Source organism: Leucoraja erinacea, chromosome 3 (assembly GCF_028641065.1).
Source record: "Leucoraja erinacea ecotype New England chromosome 3, Leri_hhj_1, whole genome shotgun sequence".
NCBI lineage: Eukaryota > Metazoa > Chordata > Chondrichthyes > Rajiformes > Rajidae > Leucoraja > Leucoraja erinaceus.
Window position 1 is genome coordinate 90,006,511 of NC_073379.1, and position 17,833 is coordinate 90,024,343.

Genomic DNA, 17,833 nt, shown 5'->3' on the forward strand with positions numbered 1-17,833 from the left:
ACAGCTCCAGAGATCAAGATGTGATCCTGACCTTGGATGCTGTCTGTGTAGAGTTTGCACGTTCTTACTATGACTGCGTGGATTTTTCTCGGGTACTCTAGTTTCCTCCCAAATCCCAAAGATAATCGGCTGCTGTCGATTGTCTCCTAGTTTAGGTGATGATGTCAGAGAGAATAGGTTATGGAAAATAAGTAGGGGAATGGGATTGATGGGACTCCCCCAAGGGCCGGCATGGACTCGATGGGATGAATGACCTCCTGCAATGTCGTGAGAAAGGACTGCAATGTGAGAAAATGTCCAAAAGCATGGTTTAGCTTCAGGTGATAGGCAAATGGAAGGAGTTAGTAGATAGCGAACAGAATTTTGACGAGATATAGTACCTGCAGTCTTGGGGTCATGGGGTTGGACAGCATGGAAAGAGGCCCTTTTGCCCGACCCATTCGTGTTGACCAAGATGTCCATTTTCAGCTACTCCAATTTGCCTGCTTTTCACCCGTATCCATCTACATGTTTCCTATCCATGTACCTGTCCAAGTGTCTTTTAAATGTTGTTATTGTACCTGCCTCAACCACTTCCTCTGGTAGCTCATTCCATACACCCACCACCCTCTCTGTGAAAAGTTTGCCCCTGAGGATCTTATTAAATTTCTCCCCTGTCACCTTAAACCCATGACCTCTAGCTCTTTATTCCCCTACTTTGGGTAAAATACATAGAAACATAGAAATATAGAACATAGGTGCAGGAGTAGGCCATTCGGCCCTTCGAGCCTGCACCGCCATTCAATATGATCATGGCTGATCATCCAACTCAGTATCCCGTACCTGCCTTCTCTCCATACCCCCTGATCCCTTTAGCCACAAGGGCCACATCTAACTCCCTCTTAAATACGCTGTGCATTAACCCCTTTTATTCCCCTCATGGTTTTATGCACCTCTATAGGATCACCCCGCAGTCTCCTGAACTCCAAGGAATAAAGTCCCAGCCTGCCCACCCTCTCCCAATAGCCCAAGTCTTCAGGTTTTGGCACCATTCTCGTAACATTCCCACATTTACTTGGAAATTTCGTCTCAACATCTCCGGATGCTGGACAAGCCCTCTGGACATTTGCAGGAAAATGCGTAGGTTGAGATACAGAAGGTGGTGATATGTAGAGCTAGGGATGATAGAGTCATATATATGTATGGAACTGATTCTGTGTATCCGCATGAAATTGCTCAGGGACAGAAATTAAAATGACCCACACTAATTTTGTACATACCAGTCACAATACTGAATATGATTTATTTAAAAAATGATGTTATATAAGATGGTTTCTGATTTCAATGATTGTTTTACTTTCATATTCACAGAAGTTAACCTGGCGATCCAAACAAGCTGACATAGACATATGTAGAATGAAGGGAAAACATAAGGTAAGTGGGCAGTATTTTCTTAATGGGTTTCACTTCAGTGTGGATTATCTGTCTGTCATGATAAAACACAATTTCCAATCAACCTGACCATTGGCTTTTTCTTCTAATGGGAGCCCCTGCTGACGGCTCTATTTGTTACAATGGTAAATTCATAGAGGTGGAAAGTAATAGCTTGCTGTTGAGTTATACATACAGTTTTGGAGATATAGTGCACTATAATAATTGAATAGTGAAACATAATTGTATTGTGAGCTGGTTGTAACAATATTTTTTGTTGCCGCTTTAGGATGAATGCCACAATTTCATTAAAGTGCTTCTGAAGAGAAATGATGATACCTTATTTGTCTGTGGGACAAATGCATTTAACCCTTCATGCAGAAACTACAAGGTATGTTCCTTAATAAGCCTCTCTGATTCAGAAGCTGAAAACAACGTTAGGTGATTGTTACTCTTTCCAATTCATTGTCTGATTTACATTGTAAAATCAATTGTTTATTTCATGAGTTTTGTAAAAAAAAACAGATGCTGTATTCAGAAGTACTTTGACCATAGATAACGCAACAATTATATGGATCCAAATTAAGCTGAATGTTTATGCCATCCAAGGTTTACAGTCTGGCTTTTGTGTTGTGTTTAAAGGAGACAATCCAATTTTAACATGCCACAGCCAATTAGTGTCTTTTAATTCATATCTCTTCAGATAACAACTGGCCAATGCAGTATAAACCAACTCTATCCAAGCTTTGGATCATGGAGTGACAGATTGGCATTTGTAAAAGGGCCGTAGCAATAATGCAACCAATCCAATTTGACCTTGTATTTTTTTGAGGGCCATACGACGTGAAAATATTAACAAGCACAATATTAACAGTATCAAAACTAAATGCAGGAGGTAAATGTGAGATGATTAAAAGGTTATACTTCCTTTTCAGGTCCCATAAAATAAAAGAAAAAAAAGTGGTTGTTTATTAATGTGCTGTATTGTGGTACTTCCTGCAACTTTGCATTAGTAGCTACTCAGATTCAAAAATTAAATTGTTGCACGTAAACTCAATCAATCACAAATTCTTGATATATATTTGAAAATGTTGTTTGTGAATATGCGTGTACTGTCCCACACTCATCTGTTCTTCATGAAAGAATGGATTGACTGGGCTTTATGGAATTTAAAAGGCTGAGAGGGAATCTTATAGAAACGTATAAAATTAAGGGATTGGACAGACTAGATGCAGGAAAAATTTTTCCGATGATGGGGGAGTCCAGAACCAAGGGCGACTGTTTAAGGATAAGGTGTAGGCCATTTAGGACGGAGATAAAGAAAAACCTTTTCACCCAAAGAGATGTGAATCTGTGGAATTCTCGACCACAGAAGGCAATGGAGGCCAATTCACTGGATGTTTTCAAGAGAGAGTTGAATTTAGCTCTTAGGGCTAATGGAATCAAGGGATTATGGGGAGAAAGCAGAAATGGGGTATTGATTTTAGATGATCCGCCATAATCATATTGAATAGGTGCAGGCTTAAAGGGCCAAATGGCCAACTCCACCTATTTTCTATGTTTCTATCTATGTTTCTGATTGGCCCCTTTCACTTTAGTCAATCATTGTTCTAACTAGTTTTCACATCGATTCATGCTTGTCAATATGATAGTGGAAGATGATTAGAATCCAGAGCACAGTTGCAGTGTGTGCACTGAGACAAGAAGATGCTTATGAGAACAGTTTGTTGTTCAGGCAATGGTGGACACAGATTTAAGAAATTGGTAATTTGAGAGATATTTTGGGGTGATTGAAAATTACAAGGGAAGAAGGTTTTAAAACACCTCAAATAAATCCCCTAGATAGCGAGTGAACTAAGATCAAGTTACTGACTGTACCAAATACAGACAAGCTTTTCATTGTGGTTTGAAATTTATTTCTGCTGAATAAATCCCGATTTAAAGCAATTACAAGCTATGTAGAGCAAAAAGAAACTCAGTGAAAGCTCAAAGCAGTTCCCATTTTCCCCCCAATTTTTTACCTAATAATTTTGTCAAAACAAAATTAGTTTTTTGTATCTTCGACCTATTATCTGAACATTTTTTTTTCATATACAAGAGCATTCTAACAAAAGGAAAAACGTTTTGCAACTTTTTGGTAATTGTAGAAATAAATTATTGATACATAGCAAAAAACTAAATATTCCTTAAAATTCCATTTTTTTCCCCTCAGAGGGATAGAATTGAAGAGCAGAGAAGTATTACATTTATACAGTATGTCTGAACAATTCTGATTTATAAAATGGATAGAGGGACACAAGTGACTGCCATTCTTGTGAATCTCCTTGCACTGTGAACAAGAGATTATTTCTGTAGGAATAAATGAATAGAAAAGGCAATGCTGCAGGTGAGGAGATAATGGTCTCTAAGATTATGGAAGTCTTTGAAATGGCTGATAAGAAAAGTAGGCAAGACCAGAACCAGGCGCGTGAAATGTATGTTTGTTATTAATATATCTATTAAGTTCAGGACCTACTGTCCTTGCCTATGATGCTTACAACTCATTTATAAACAAAATCAAACAGCAGGGATGGATTTAAGTTTGATAAATGTATGTGGGAGAAAGACATTAAAAAATAGATTTTTTCAAGAAGTCATAACACACTGTAATGGATCTGTTGGTTACAATGACCTGTTTATGTTCCGTAGATATTATGTAAGGAGTGTAACAATTAGAATGATTGTTCTAATACTTACAATGTAAAGCTGTTTGTATATCTAATGTGCTGGAATGATGGATTCCAAGTGAGTGAAGCAAAAATGGTCCACATTTATAATAATTACTGATCCAGGCAGTCCTTTTAAAGGAATTTAAACAGTTAGATTGGAGGTAAAGTCCCTTTCTTTCTGCATTATTTCAGAAAAAAACTGATGAAACATTTGTTTAGGCTTTTGATGCATTTAAGCTTTTGTTGCATGCTAACCTGCCAGCGGAAAGACGATATATGACTGCAATCGAGCCATCCACGGTGTACGGACACACGATGAAGGGAATAAGGTTTAGTGTAAGATAAAGTCCAGTAAAGCCCGATTAAAGATAGTTCAAAGATAGTCTCCAATGATGTAGGTAGTAACTCAGAACCACTCTCTAGTTGTTGATAGGATGGTTTAGTTACCCGATAGCAGCTGGGAAGATGTCTCTGAATCTGGAAGTGTGTGTTTTCACACATCTGTGTACCTTTTGCCTGTCGGGAGAGGGGAGAAGAGGAAGTGACTGGGGTGATACTCGTCCTTGATTTGGCTGCTGGCCTTGTTGAGGCAGCGTGAAGTGTAAATGGAGTCAATGAAAGGCAGGTTGGTTTGTGTGATGGTCTCTGCTGCATCCACAATTCTCTGCAATGTATTGCGGTTTTGGTTGGACCTGTTCCCAAACCGTACTGTGATACATCCCGATAAGATTCTTTCTATGGCGCATGTGTAGTTGGTAGAAGTTGTAGAAAGCATCTTTCTTTCAAAATTATCCCAGCATGGTTCTGGGAATTTTTGTGGGATGGGAAGGCTGTAAAGGGCAGGGAATGAGGGGATGAGCAAGAGGCTCAGAGCTTTTGCAGGTGAATTACTGCCTGGTCGAAGTTCAGCCGTACCCGTGATCAGTAACAGGTAACCCTCGGCATCAGAAAAAGACAGCATGCAGGCTTGACATTGCGACATTCTGCACAGCTCAAACTGCACAATTTAACTATAGAGAAGCCTAGCAGATTTCCACAATTTTCTGGAGAGAAGCCACGGCAATTTAATTACCATTGCAGATTACATCAGGAAAAGAGACATCTGCAGTCAATGCAGTCACCAGATCGAGAGAGGAACAGACAGACTTGTTAAGCTCATTGGTTTGACAGCTGCTGGGTTTTAGTACCTGGAAGCAGCACAAGAAAGTGGTCACTTTAACTTGGCTTGAAATTTGTTTTTCTACTCTTGCACATTATACTCAAACAGGTGTCCTGTTTCACAGGGAGGTTGGTATCATATTCATCAGAGTTACCTGATCTAGCGTAATGAAAGTCAGTACAACAGCTCTTCGGATGAATCTTCTACAGTAACTAACCTGGTGATACTGATCTTCTTTCATCCCGGCTTTTACATTTCAATCTTTGCTTCACGTTCAGTGGTGTGGATCAAAGTTTGGAAACTTGTTGCATTCCAAACGAGTGCAAGCCTTTGGTGTCTCAACTTTGTTAAAGTGGTTTGCCACTGGGAGTAATACAAATATTTAATGCTTTCCTCATGTGCTTCAGTGAATAAAGGATACAGATTACCACACCTGTTGATTTGCCATTCCACTGATGGAAATAGTGCAGACTCAGGCACTAGCTCATTGGCCAATAATGACCATCTACTGAATACCATTACACTTATTTCTATTCTTTTCCATTACTAATTCCTTAGAAATGTCTCAGACTGACCACCAGTCTGAAATTAGATCTTCCCGTTCCTTTGTGACTAGTTGGGTTCTTACTTAAGTGCAGCAAGGTAAATAACCAAACTTATAGGCAGCTCGTGGGATGGCAGGGTAAAATAAACTGCCTTTTACATTAAATCAAACTACAGAAGTGTTGGAATGTTAAACACCTCGATATTCTTTTACATTTAATCTCAAATTAACTCCCTTCCATATTTAAATACCTCTCAATAAAATCTGAGGAAGGGTCTCGACCCGAAATATTGCCTCTCCAGACATGCTGGCTGACTTGTTGAGTTACCCCTTTATTTTTGTGCCCATCTTCAAAATAAAAAATGATTTGGATTTTGTGCAGTACTTGCCCTAAATTCTTCAAGTTATTACATAGCAATTGACATATTCCTAACAATGAACATAGCAAACAATGTATTGTATTGTCAGCAAACAACAGGAGAAAGAACTCATGGATATGTTTTTGTGTGGTGTTTGGAAGGTTGCTCAGAACATAATGCTGTTCTTCTGAATATATTGGTGTTGCTTCACAGGCAGATGGGTCTTTCTCTTCTTATCTGATCTAAAAGCTGACACTTCCATTGAACAATCTTTTGTCAATAATGGACCGAATTATCAGTTTCCATTACATAAAAAAAGAGAATCATGAAAATACTGATGTTGTAAATCTGAAATAACAAAAGCACAGAAACTGCTGGAAATACACGGCAGGGCAGGTCGCATCTGTGGAATGGGGTCCAAGGGTTATGGGGAGAAGGCAGGAAAATGGGATTAGGACGCAGAGATCAACCATGATTGAATGGCGGAGTGGTTTTGATGGGCCGAATGGCCTAAGTCTATTCCTATAACTTGTGAACTTGTGAAAAGGGATTAATGTTTCTGGTCAGGTGATTCTAATGTTGCTCACTAACCCGCTTGGTGTTTCCTGCATCCTCTGTTTATATTTCAAACAACCTTCTATGGCTGAGCTATGAGACCCACCACTGGGGCAGGTTTAATACAAATTTTAAAACAGTTTCGTTTTAGCTCTTAAAACAAAAACAGCAACATATTTCGAAGCTGGGATGGAGGAAATGGGGGTAGACGGACATCCCTGATGAGTAAAACGCATTATGCAAGGCTCACTGAGGTTTTGAACACTTGTTCTGGAATTCGATCATGATTTCTCCTTGCTTGTTTCAGTTGGAGACCCTGGAAGTCCTTGGAGATGACAATATCAGTGGAATGGCAAGGTGTCCGTATGATCCAAAACATGCAAACGTTGCACTATTTGCTGGTAAGAAACTTTCTGGACTGTGATAGGTAATTCAACATTCAGTCAAAATGCATTCTTTTGAACTCCCCCATCCTCGCTCTCCCCTCACAAATGATTGGGTTAACAAATGATGAGCGCTTGAAGGCACTGGGCCTGTACTCGCTCGAGTTTAGTAGAGTGAAGGGGGACTTCAATGAAATGTACTGAATAGTGAAAGGCCCGGATAGAGTGGATGTGGAGAAGATGTTTCCATTAGTGGGAATGTCTAGCCTCTGAATAACAGATCACTTTTGAAAAGGAGATGAGAAGGAATTTCTTTAGTGATAGGGTGGTGAATCTGTGGAATTCATTGCCACAGATGGCTGTGGAGGCCGTCAATGGATATTTTTAAGGCGGGGATTGACAGATTCTACATTCGCACCGGTGACAGGGGTTATGGGGCAGAGGCCAGAGACTGGGGTTGAAAGGGAAAGATAGATCAGCCATGAATGGATGGCAAAGTAAACATTGGAACAAATGGCCTAATTCTCCCATAGAATTGTGAACATATGAAATATAGATCTCGCACAAAGAGTATTCTCAATCTGAAGCCATGTGTTCTCCCTTACCAGAGGGTTCATAAAGAAAGAAGTAAATTTAGTCAACCTATCAATAACTGAATCGTTCCAATGGGAACCTTCACTTTAGTAGCAGTTAACGCATTACCAGTAAATGTTCCTAATCTAGTGCTCGCTCATTCGCTTACCAAACCCCCTGTCCCCCACTAAAATTCAGATTATCCTAAAAGTTGTTCTTTATTCCCTATCCCACACAAAGTCTCACATGCTGTCATATATTTACAGTGACTTCCTGTCCCCAGATCATTAGATTCACATTTCTCACCCTCATTGGGGTATCTTGAACTACATTCAAGTCACTTTCAGGGCCCTGCAAATATCCCTCAGGGCATATTGGCTTATTCAGTGCCCAGCCAAAACATGGCCACACACAGCACATCATGTCAGTCAATGATAGACTGAAAAAAACATCTGCATGAAAGCTGGCACTTCACAGCACAGCTCCTGAATTCCTTTTCAGCTAATAATCACTGTCAATCCAACTAGTGGTCTCTTCAAGAAATCCAGTGGTTACGTCCCAAATTCCTGAAATTTTCAACCAGTTGCACTGAGCAATTTGCCCTGTGAATATTCATGAGTTTTGACCTGGAGAGAAATGCTGCAAAAAGACCTTCAAGTAAATTCTATTTTTATTGAACAGTATTTTAATTTTATTTTTACAAACATTTCACTGTTATTTAATTATAGGGTTAACTTGTAATGGTTTTGAGTACTTTGAATATAATCATCAGACTAATTGACATGTCCCAGCATTTTGTCTCCCTAACACTCACATTCTGTGCTCCTTGCATCATTAATGGGCAGAATGTTCAATAGTCTGGGCTTGATTCTCAAAGATAACTTCCATAAATTGCTTCAATTCTTTATCCTCTACACTTTAAAACCTTCACAAGTCCTGTCTCTTCAGCTATACATTTGGTGACACTTCCTAGAGAATCTATTCTGAATCAGAGCCCACTTTCCATAAAACCATTTGTAAAGTGCTTTTACAAATTATTTATATTCACAGTGCTTCATAAAGATAAGTTATTTACTGATGTATTTTTACCACAGTGGGTGCATGCAGTAATTTTATGTGAAAATAAATGTTACTGTTAAGTTAGCCATTAAAACTCAGAAATTACTCAAAAGCAATTCCTAGCACAGAAATACAAATCTAGACCAGGATTCAGGAATAGTTTTTAATCCAGCAGGAGATGTACAATGGAAAGCTGAGATAACTAAATATTAGACACAAAAAGCTGGAGTAACTCAGCGGGGCAGGCAGCATCTCTGGAGAGGAGGAATGGGTGACGTTTCGGGTCGAGACCCTTCTCCAGAAGAAGTCTGTGTCTATCTTCGATTTAAACCAACATCTGCAGTTCCTTCTTGCACATAATTTATTGCTCTGGTCCAGAGCTGGCTCAAATCCATAATTTGACTATGATAGTTTATAGTGATAAATGTCATTTTAAAATTATTTTTCCTGCTCTTGGAAGGAGTTTTGAAGTTAATTGAATCAGAGTGAAATTTGATCAGGTCTTATAAAATATTTAGTTTGGGGAAGAAAAGAGTTTTGACAAACCCTTGAATGATGCTAGTGCACTTGTGAATGTAAAAAGTTAGGCTGCTTATAGGAGTAATGTGGTATCCAAGAAAAGATCCCAAATATCCTGAACTGAAATGATATTAATACAATTATCTGATGGAATTTCAACAATTTTACTGCATATTTCCCATCAAAGCTGCATTGTCTAATGTAGCATGTGTTTTTGTGTTCTATTTTTCCAGAAGGTAAGCTTTATTCAGCAACTGTAACAGACTTCCTTGCAATTGATGCTGTTATATATCGTAGCCTTGGAGAAAGTCCAACACTACGGACAGTAAAACATGACTCAAAATGGTTGAAAGGTGAGTAAACAAAAACGTTGTTCGAATACTTTGCTGTCTGGCATCCAAACAGCCATTATCTCTAACTTCTAAAGATCTTGCGGTTTTTATTTTACTTGAAAAATGCTAATTATTATCGTATGTGGTTTAATTTGAGTCAAGTCCAGGTGGTGTCACACAATACTCATAAGGCACACCTCAGGACATCATGGGATATAGAAAAACTCCACGACTCCTTGTTGAATGTTTTTTATATCGTCACGTTACAGCTTTGATATTTAAAATCCATTCCCCAGCATAAAAGTGCCTGCAGAGAGTGGTAATGAAATTATTCATTCTGTCTCATCTGACATTAACTGTCTCACTGGGTGCTTTTGGGAATGCAACATCACACCGTTGAGAACTAACTCCAGTAGTTTTCCTGAGGAAACACTGGGCATGAGCATTAAATGCAGTTGTTTGTTTTGTACCACTTGTACACTAGAACTCAGTGTTTGAACTATAAGTAAACATGTGCTTCCTTATTTTGTTACAGAACCTTACTTTGTCCAGGCTGTGGATTACAAGGATTATATCTATATCTTCTTTCGAGAAATAGCAGTAGAATACAACACCATGGGAAAGGTAGTGATCAGAATTTTCCTGAATATTATTGGGGCTATCAGCAGTAAAAATCATAAATTATTACTACTCTTACCTGGTGTAAGATTCTCTTGGTATTGTGAGTGTTTGTTTTTTTGTTTTTTGGGTTTTTTGTTTACTTTGACAGAAGTATTTGCTATAACCGTTCTCTCAGTAGCTGGTTAACCCAGCATGATACTACATGAATTATGAAGATTCGTTCCAAAAAGATTATTTAATGCATTACCATCTGGCATTCTAAAACCCAACTCTGACTCCATTTGCATCTCCCTAATTTGTTTACTTTGCTGGAGATCGGTAGTAAAGAGTGTTTTATTGTCATATGTCCCAAAATGGAAAAATGAAATTCTTACTTGCAGCAGGACAACAGCTATGTAAACAAATTATTCTGTAAAACCCATGGTAAACAAAAACATTTCAGTATAAAATCAGTCAAATAAATAAGTCAAGATAGACACAAAATGCTGGGGTAATTCAGTGGGACAGGCAGCATCTCTGTTGAGAAGGAATGGGTGACATTTCGGGTCGAAACCTTTCTTCAGATTGAGAGTCGGGGAGAAAAGAAAAGGAGAGATGGGGATGCAGAGAGATATAGAACAAATTAATAAAAGATATGCAAAAAAATAACATTGTAAAAAAATAACAACAAATATATTTTTTTGCATATCTTTCATTTCATTTGTTCTATATCTCTCTACATCCCCGTCTAAATATTTCTTGTTTCCTTCACCGAGATTAAGGATCTGGGTAACGTTTTTGTTGCTGGGTTTGTATATTTGTCTAAGGTAATTCTACAGAGTAGACAAGGTCCAAAGTGGGCTGGATGAAAACTGAAAGCTAAGCAGTCTGCATGAAATGAGTTTCCTACGTTTAAAGAGGAAAATTACCAGATCTCCAAAGGGATCTAAACATTTGTGTTAAAAAGACAGCCTTGGGAAGCTGTTGCAATGACCTCTCAGGCCCGAGTAATAAAATAGTGAGATTTATTAAAGGTTTTATAAATGATTCCTGCCTGTAGTGAAACTTTATCCTGCCAGTTCTCAAACAAAAAAAGTTGATTCATTTAGCTTGAGGATGTGCTTTCCTAGTATTTAAAGTTGAAGCTCAAAAGAACCTTTTTATAATATGATTAACAGGCAAAAGAACAAATGGTAAAATACAACTTCTGCACTCATTAACTTTTGTCCTGAGAAATGGCAGTGAGAGTTTCTAATGCATAAAGACACATTAAGATAATGTCATATTCATTGTACCTTGGCACTAATAGCCTGACCTATGCAAAGCATAGAAATATCTTTGAATTTCCAATCAAAACTAAGTACACATTAATATAATGTTGGGATAGAACAATGATTCAATTTAAAACTGTGAAATTTATTTTAATAGTAAAATTATATTTTACAAGAGTTATTCAACTTTGATTCTGTATATGTATATAATCCCAAAGTGGGGAAGTCATTAACAACCTCCCAATCCAACGCTCCCATCCAAATCGTTTTTTTTTCCCCCATGAAGGCTATGTTTCCAGAACAAGATTCTATCGATATCAGTAATAAACTAAACCTTAGTCAGTAATAACTTGCAGACAATTTGCAGACAGCCCTTCAACTGGAGGGATAAGCAAACTAATACACTACTGGAGTTTAGCTTACACCAGGCAGACCAGACATTTAACTATATCCTTCAAACACATGATCACACCAGGCTGTAGATAGGCCCATCAGTGGGAATGTCTCCATCTTCACCACTTTCGAAAATTAATTGAAGCTGAGGAATCCAAATGAGTTCCTGACTTTGGGAGATTCTGCATTATTTCCAGGTCTGGGCCTGATCTCCTTGTGGGGTTAGAGAAGAATTTTGCAGACTTCTTGAAGTGGTGTGATTATTTTTACTGCAATATTCAGTAACCTATATGCCTTCTGTTGGAGGTGGGGTGTATACAAATTGTAATGGTTATGGTAAGGGGCAGATTGGATGGGACACATGATTTAACTGTCTGCTACTGTGTCTGGCTCATATCCCACACATTGGCAAGATCAAATGGCATTTAGTCACCAACAAACTAATTCTAGATTTAATTCTGACACCCAGAGAGGTTTCCTGTGCCTTCCAACAAAGCAGAGGACCTGAACGCAGGATATGATGTAAAAGATTGGGTCATTTATTCCCTTGAATCTGTTCTGTCACTCAGTTAATTGAACCCTAATCTGTGACCATAGTCCCATACATCCACTTTCATCCCATTATCCCTTAATAACTTTGCTTTATACAAGTCTATTTACTCATAGAATTAAAGTTAACAATTGACTGAGTGTCAGTTATCATTTGCAGATGCAAGTTCCAAATATTCATCCCCTTTTCATAACCTCATGATCTTTCAAATTTCAGGGACATTAATACTGAGTTGGGCAATCCATTCTAAGACCCATCGGAATCAAGCTTTCATTCAAAACAAGGTCATATTTTGGGTGGCACAGTGACGCAGCTGGTAGAGTTGCTGCCTCACAGCACCAGGGACCTGGGTTCTATTGTGACCTCAGGTGCTGCCTGTGTGGAGTTTACATGTTCTCCCTGTGGCCTCATGGGTCTTCTCTGGGTGTTCCATTTTCCTGCCATATCCCAATGATCTGCAGTTAATTGTCCCCTGTAAATTGCCCTCAGTGTGTAGGGAGGGGATGCGAATGTGGGATAACCTAGATCTAGTGTATGGGTGATTGATGGTCGGCATGGACTTGGTGGCCGAAGAGTCTGTTTCCATGCTGTATTGCTAAATTAAATACAATATTTCAGAATGTCATTTACATTTGCAAAAGCCAGATGTGCATTTGGCATAGGTTTTTCTTTTATCTTCCCCAATTACATGTCCCCTAGTTTCCACTTAAAATGTTGGATAGTCCCCAACATCTGTAATGATGAATGGTCCATGGCAATATTCCTGTGAGCTTTACAATGGCTCAGTCTGGAAGCTCAAAATAATCTAAATGATAGGAGAAAAATGTTGACCTCAGGTTAAATCCACTCTCAGTGTGCAATGACATGCTATCATACCCGTGGGAATGGATCTGCATTTTTCAATTTCCGATGAATCAGGATATACCACAAATTTTACACCACAGTATCTGGTGCAACTCAATATAAATGACAGGAATCTTAATTTCAAGGCAAAGGAGGCTTCCTGCCTGATGTGACAGATGGATCCTGCTTATTGACTAATTTCTCTCTGTTATATTTGTGGTCACTCATTTTCCCAAATGTGATGGGATAACCAAACTATTCCCTTGTCTAGCACACCAGTATTAAGGTGGGGGAAGGGACCTCACATGAATAAGTGCATTAGCTTAAAAACACAGAAAAAAATACCCAAACTCTCCGTCCACAAGCCCTTCAGATACTATTAACAGAAATTGTTAATTCAATTTCCAAATGTCCTCAGAGACTGACCTTGCATAAAGTATTCTTTAACTAGGCACATCCAAGTACTTACTTGCTGCTCGACTAGAGACCTGGTTCCATTTTGATAATTTTATTTTAGCATGAACTTTAGCTTAAGACCAGGGGGCACTGTAGCAAAATTTTTAAAGTGATTACTTGAGAGCTGAAGGGAATGTCAAAAGACTTGCATGGATATTTTACAGGTTCTCTTCCCACGAGTGGCTCGGGTTTGCAAAAATGACATGGGAGGTTCTCAGAGAGTATTAGAGAAGCAATGGACATCCTTTGTCAAGGCTCGTCTCAACTGTTCAGTACCAGGGGATTCACATTTTTACTTCAACATCCTGCAGTCAGTGACTGATGTCGTACGTATTTATGGTCGCGATGTGATTCTAGCAACATTTTCTACACCATATAACAGGTAAACATTATAGGCAGCATTTGAGATACTAACCTAAAGTTGTTAAAATACTGTAGTATCTTCAAATCATATTGCTTGTTTATATAATACTAATGCAAATCTGCAAATTAAGTGTAGATCAAATGTAATATTACCAAGGTTGCATAATTAAATTTCTAGGATGTCAGCAAATTAAGTGTAGATCAAATGTAATATTACCAAGGTTGCATAATTAAATTTCTAGAATGTACACAACTATTTGTATTTCTTTCCTTTTATGAAATTGTTACTTTAAAAAAATGGACGCACTTACATTTTCACTCTAATAAATGGCTAATATTTCTGAATTTGCAGCTCCAAGCTGTTTTTTTTGCTGCTATAACTACAAATGATAAGGACAGAAGCTGTATTTCAGCATCCTAGAAGCAGTAATATATGGTCATTGCTTTTGCTCCTAGATCTGACAGGGGGTTTATCTTCCTTTACTTTTCTGTTGCATAATTAGTCATCATTTAGAAACATAGAAACATAGAAATTAGGTGCAGGAGTAGGCCATTCGGCCTTTCGAGCCTGCACCGCCATTCAATATGATCATGGCTGATCATCCAACTCAGTATCCCGTACCTGCCTTCTCTCCATACCCCCTGATCCCCTTGACCACAAGGGCCACATCTAACTCCCTCTTAAATATAGCCACTCTCTGGCCTCAACTACCCTCTGTGGCAGAGAGTTCCAGAGATTCACCACTCTCTGTGTGAAAAAAGTTAATCTCATCTCAGTTTTAAAGGATTTCCCCCATATCCTTAAGCTGTGACCCCTTGTCCTGGACTTCCCTAACATCAGGAACAATCTTCCTGCATCTAGCCTGTCCAACCCCTTAAGAATTTTGTAAGTTTCTATAAGATCCCCTCTCAATCTCCTAAATTCTAGAGAGTATAAACCAAGTCTATCCAGTCTTTCTTCATAAGACAGTCCTGACATCCCAGGAATCAGTCTGGTGAACCGTCTCTGCACTCCCTCTATGGCAATAATGTCCTTCCTCTGATTTGGAGACCAAAACTGTACACAATACTCCAGGTGTGATCTCACCAAGACCCTGTACAACTGCAGTAGAACCTCCCTGCTCCTATACTCAAATCCTTTTGCAATGAAAGCTAACATACCATTCGCTTTCTTTATTGCCTGCTGCACCTGCATGCCTACCTTCAATGACTGGTGTACCATGACACCTAGGTCTCGCTGCATCTCCCCCTTTCCCAATCGGCCACCATTTAGATAATAGTCTGCTTTCCCGTTTTTGCCACCAAAATGGATAACCTCACATTTATCCACATTATACTGCATCTGCCAAACATTTGCCCACTCACCCAGCCTATCCAAGTCACCTTGCAGTCTCCTAGCATCCTCCTCACAGCTAACACTGCCCCCCAGCTTAGTGTCATCCGCAAACTTGGAGATATTGCCTTCAATTCCCTCATCCAGATCATTAATATATATTGTAAATAGCTGGGGTCCCAGCACTGAGCCTTGCGGTACCCCACTAGTCACTGCCTGCCATTGTGAAAAGGACCCGTTTTACTCCTACTCTTTGCTTCCTGTTTGCCAGCCAGTTCTCTATTCACATCAATACTGAACCCCCAATGCCTTGTGCTTTAAGTTTGTATACTAATCTCTTATGTGGGACCTTGTCGAAAGCCTTCTGGAAGTCCAGATACACCACATCCACTGGTTCTCCCCTATCCACGCTACTAGTTACATCCTCGAAAAATTCTATAAGATTCGTCAGACATGATTTACCTTTCGTAAATCCATGCTGACTTTGTCCAATGATTTCACCACTTTCCAAATGTGCTGCTATCCCATCTTTAATAACTGACTCTAGCAGTTTCCCCACTACCGATGTTAGACTAACTGGTCCGTAATTCCCCATTTTCTCTCTCCCTCCCTTCTTAAAAAGTGGGGTTACATTTGCTACCCGCCAATCTTCAGGAACTACTCCAGAATCTAAAGAGTTTTGAAAGATTATTACTAATGCATCCACTATTTCTGGAGCTACTTCCTTAAGTACTCTGGGATGCAGCCTATCTGGCCCTGGGGATTTATTGGCCTTTAATCCATTCAATTTACCCAACACCACTTCCCGGCTAACCTGGATTTCACTCAATTCCTCCAACTCCTTTGACCCGCGGTCCCCTGCTATTTCCGGCAAATTATTTATGTCTTCCTTAGTGAAGACGGAACCAAAGTAGTTATTCAATTGGTCCGCCATATCCTTGTTCCTTTTGTTGACTTAAACAAAAATGAACTAAATGCCTGGGACAGATGGAGCATCACAAAGTATAAATTTTATCACAATTCATCAATGCTGTCTAAAATGAGCTGCATTTTTGGAGAAGTTGAGGAAGAAAGCCAGGTGTGGGGACTGGGGTTAATGGGTTAGTGGAAAAACACCCAGAAAATGTGCGAAAGCTCGTAATGGTGTAGCTTGTTAGTAGGAAAACAGGAAGCCAATTTAAAAAAATGTGTTAAGGATTAATTTGCTGCATGGCGTTTGAGTGAACAGCGGCTTTCTGCTCAATGTCAACCTGCAGCATCCCTGGCTCAGCGGTCTGTGCGTATGATATGGAGGACATTGCCACTGTTTTTACTGGTCGATTCAAAGAGCAGAAGTCTTCTGATTCCACGTGGACCCCTGTCCCTGAAGATCGAGTTCCTAAGCCAAGGTACGCCAGCTGCCTTTAAGATATTTTTTTTTTCAGAATTTATTTTTCCAGGAATGTTCAAACAACATAAGAAGCCTTTTATTCTGTTAACGTTTGGCTGACTGTGGCCAGATTTGTTCTTCAAAGTAAAATGTAATGATATTCCTGCACAATACAAGGCATTTGTTCCATTTACATTCTATTAGCTTGCTGTAAATGCACAACAATATTTTTCCTTCATGTTGTCCCCACACAAAAGAAAAGTGAGTTATGCAAGATAACATTTCACTGAATCTTGAAACAATATGAATTCAAGTGACTCTAAAAAATGATGTTATTTTCATTTGGCACTGCTGTCTTTTATATAAGATAAGCGAAACTGCAGGCTCAATGTCTACTTATGATACTGCTTCATACATTGTTAGTGCTGCTCTGAGCCAGAAACTGCCTCATCCTATTTGTATTCTTGGTTGAAACGAGACTCTATACTATATCTAGATAAGCTGTGCTTTAGTGATATTGGTCGTGGATAAATATTACCAAGTGCACTTCTGAATTAATATGAGGAAAAAAAAGTCTTCTTTCAGTATCCTATACTAACATTTTGAAGGCTTTAGTAAAATTTTGCTGTACAAAATGACATAACCAATATATTAGAAACACTGCAATGCATAAATGCACTCATATGGTAATTAGGTAGTAAAAATAAACTGTGAATGATATATGTGCAAATGCTCAGCGCATTTGTTCGAGATTCCTCTCACTGCTGTTTTAGCAGAGGTGTCAAGCTATTTAATTTAAAACAAGGTAATGCCTCCTGTTGAAGGGAAAGGATTGAAACAATTGCATTAAGTGGGCACTCCTCCCACTGTGTTTGGCAAGCAATCACTCTCTTTGATTCCCAATCGGAGAAAAATCCTCTAATTTGATAATTAATAGTGGAACGGTTGACATGGATAAATATATGAAAAATAGTATAGTGCACTGATGCTCAACATTTCACATGGAGGGCTAAATCGACAATCCAAATAATTTCTTGTTTTATTTTAAGCATGC

The 17,833-nt window shown here is 38.9% G+C and overlaps 1 protein-coding gene across 10 annotated transcripts in view; it reads left to right on the plus strand.

Annotated features, from left to right (window-relative positions):
* The window catches only part of sema6a (sema domain, transmembrane domain (TM), and cytoplasmic domain, (semaphorin) 6A), a 105,947-nt gene that overhangs the window by 59,070 nt on the left and 29,044 nt on the right, over positions 1–17,833 (plus strand). For all 10 annotated transcript variants that reach the window (XM_055633155.1, XM_055633154.1, XM_055633150.1 and 7 more), the window contains exons 5-11: positions 1,351–1,413; positions 1,700–1,801; positions 7,043–7,136; positions 9,503–9,622; positions 10,137–10,225; positions 13,879–14,096; positions 16,667–16,798. In XM_055633155.1, the coding sequence (XP_055489130.1) occupies positions 1,351–1,413; positions 1,700–1,801; positions 7,043–7,136; positions 9,503–9,622; positions 10,137–10,225; positions 13,879–14,096; positions 16,667–16,798 (818 nt within the window). The remainder of the gene's footprint in view (positions 1–1,350; positions 1,414–1,699; positions 1,802–7,042; positions 7,137–9,502; positions 9,623–10,136; positions 10,226–13,878; positions 14,097–16,666; positions 16,799–17,833) is intronic.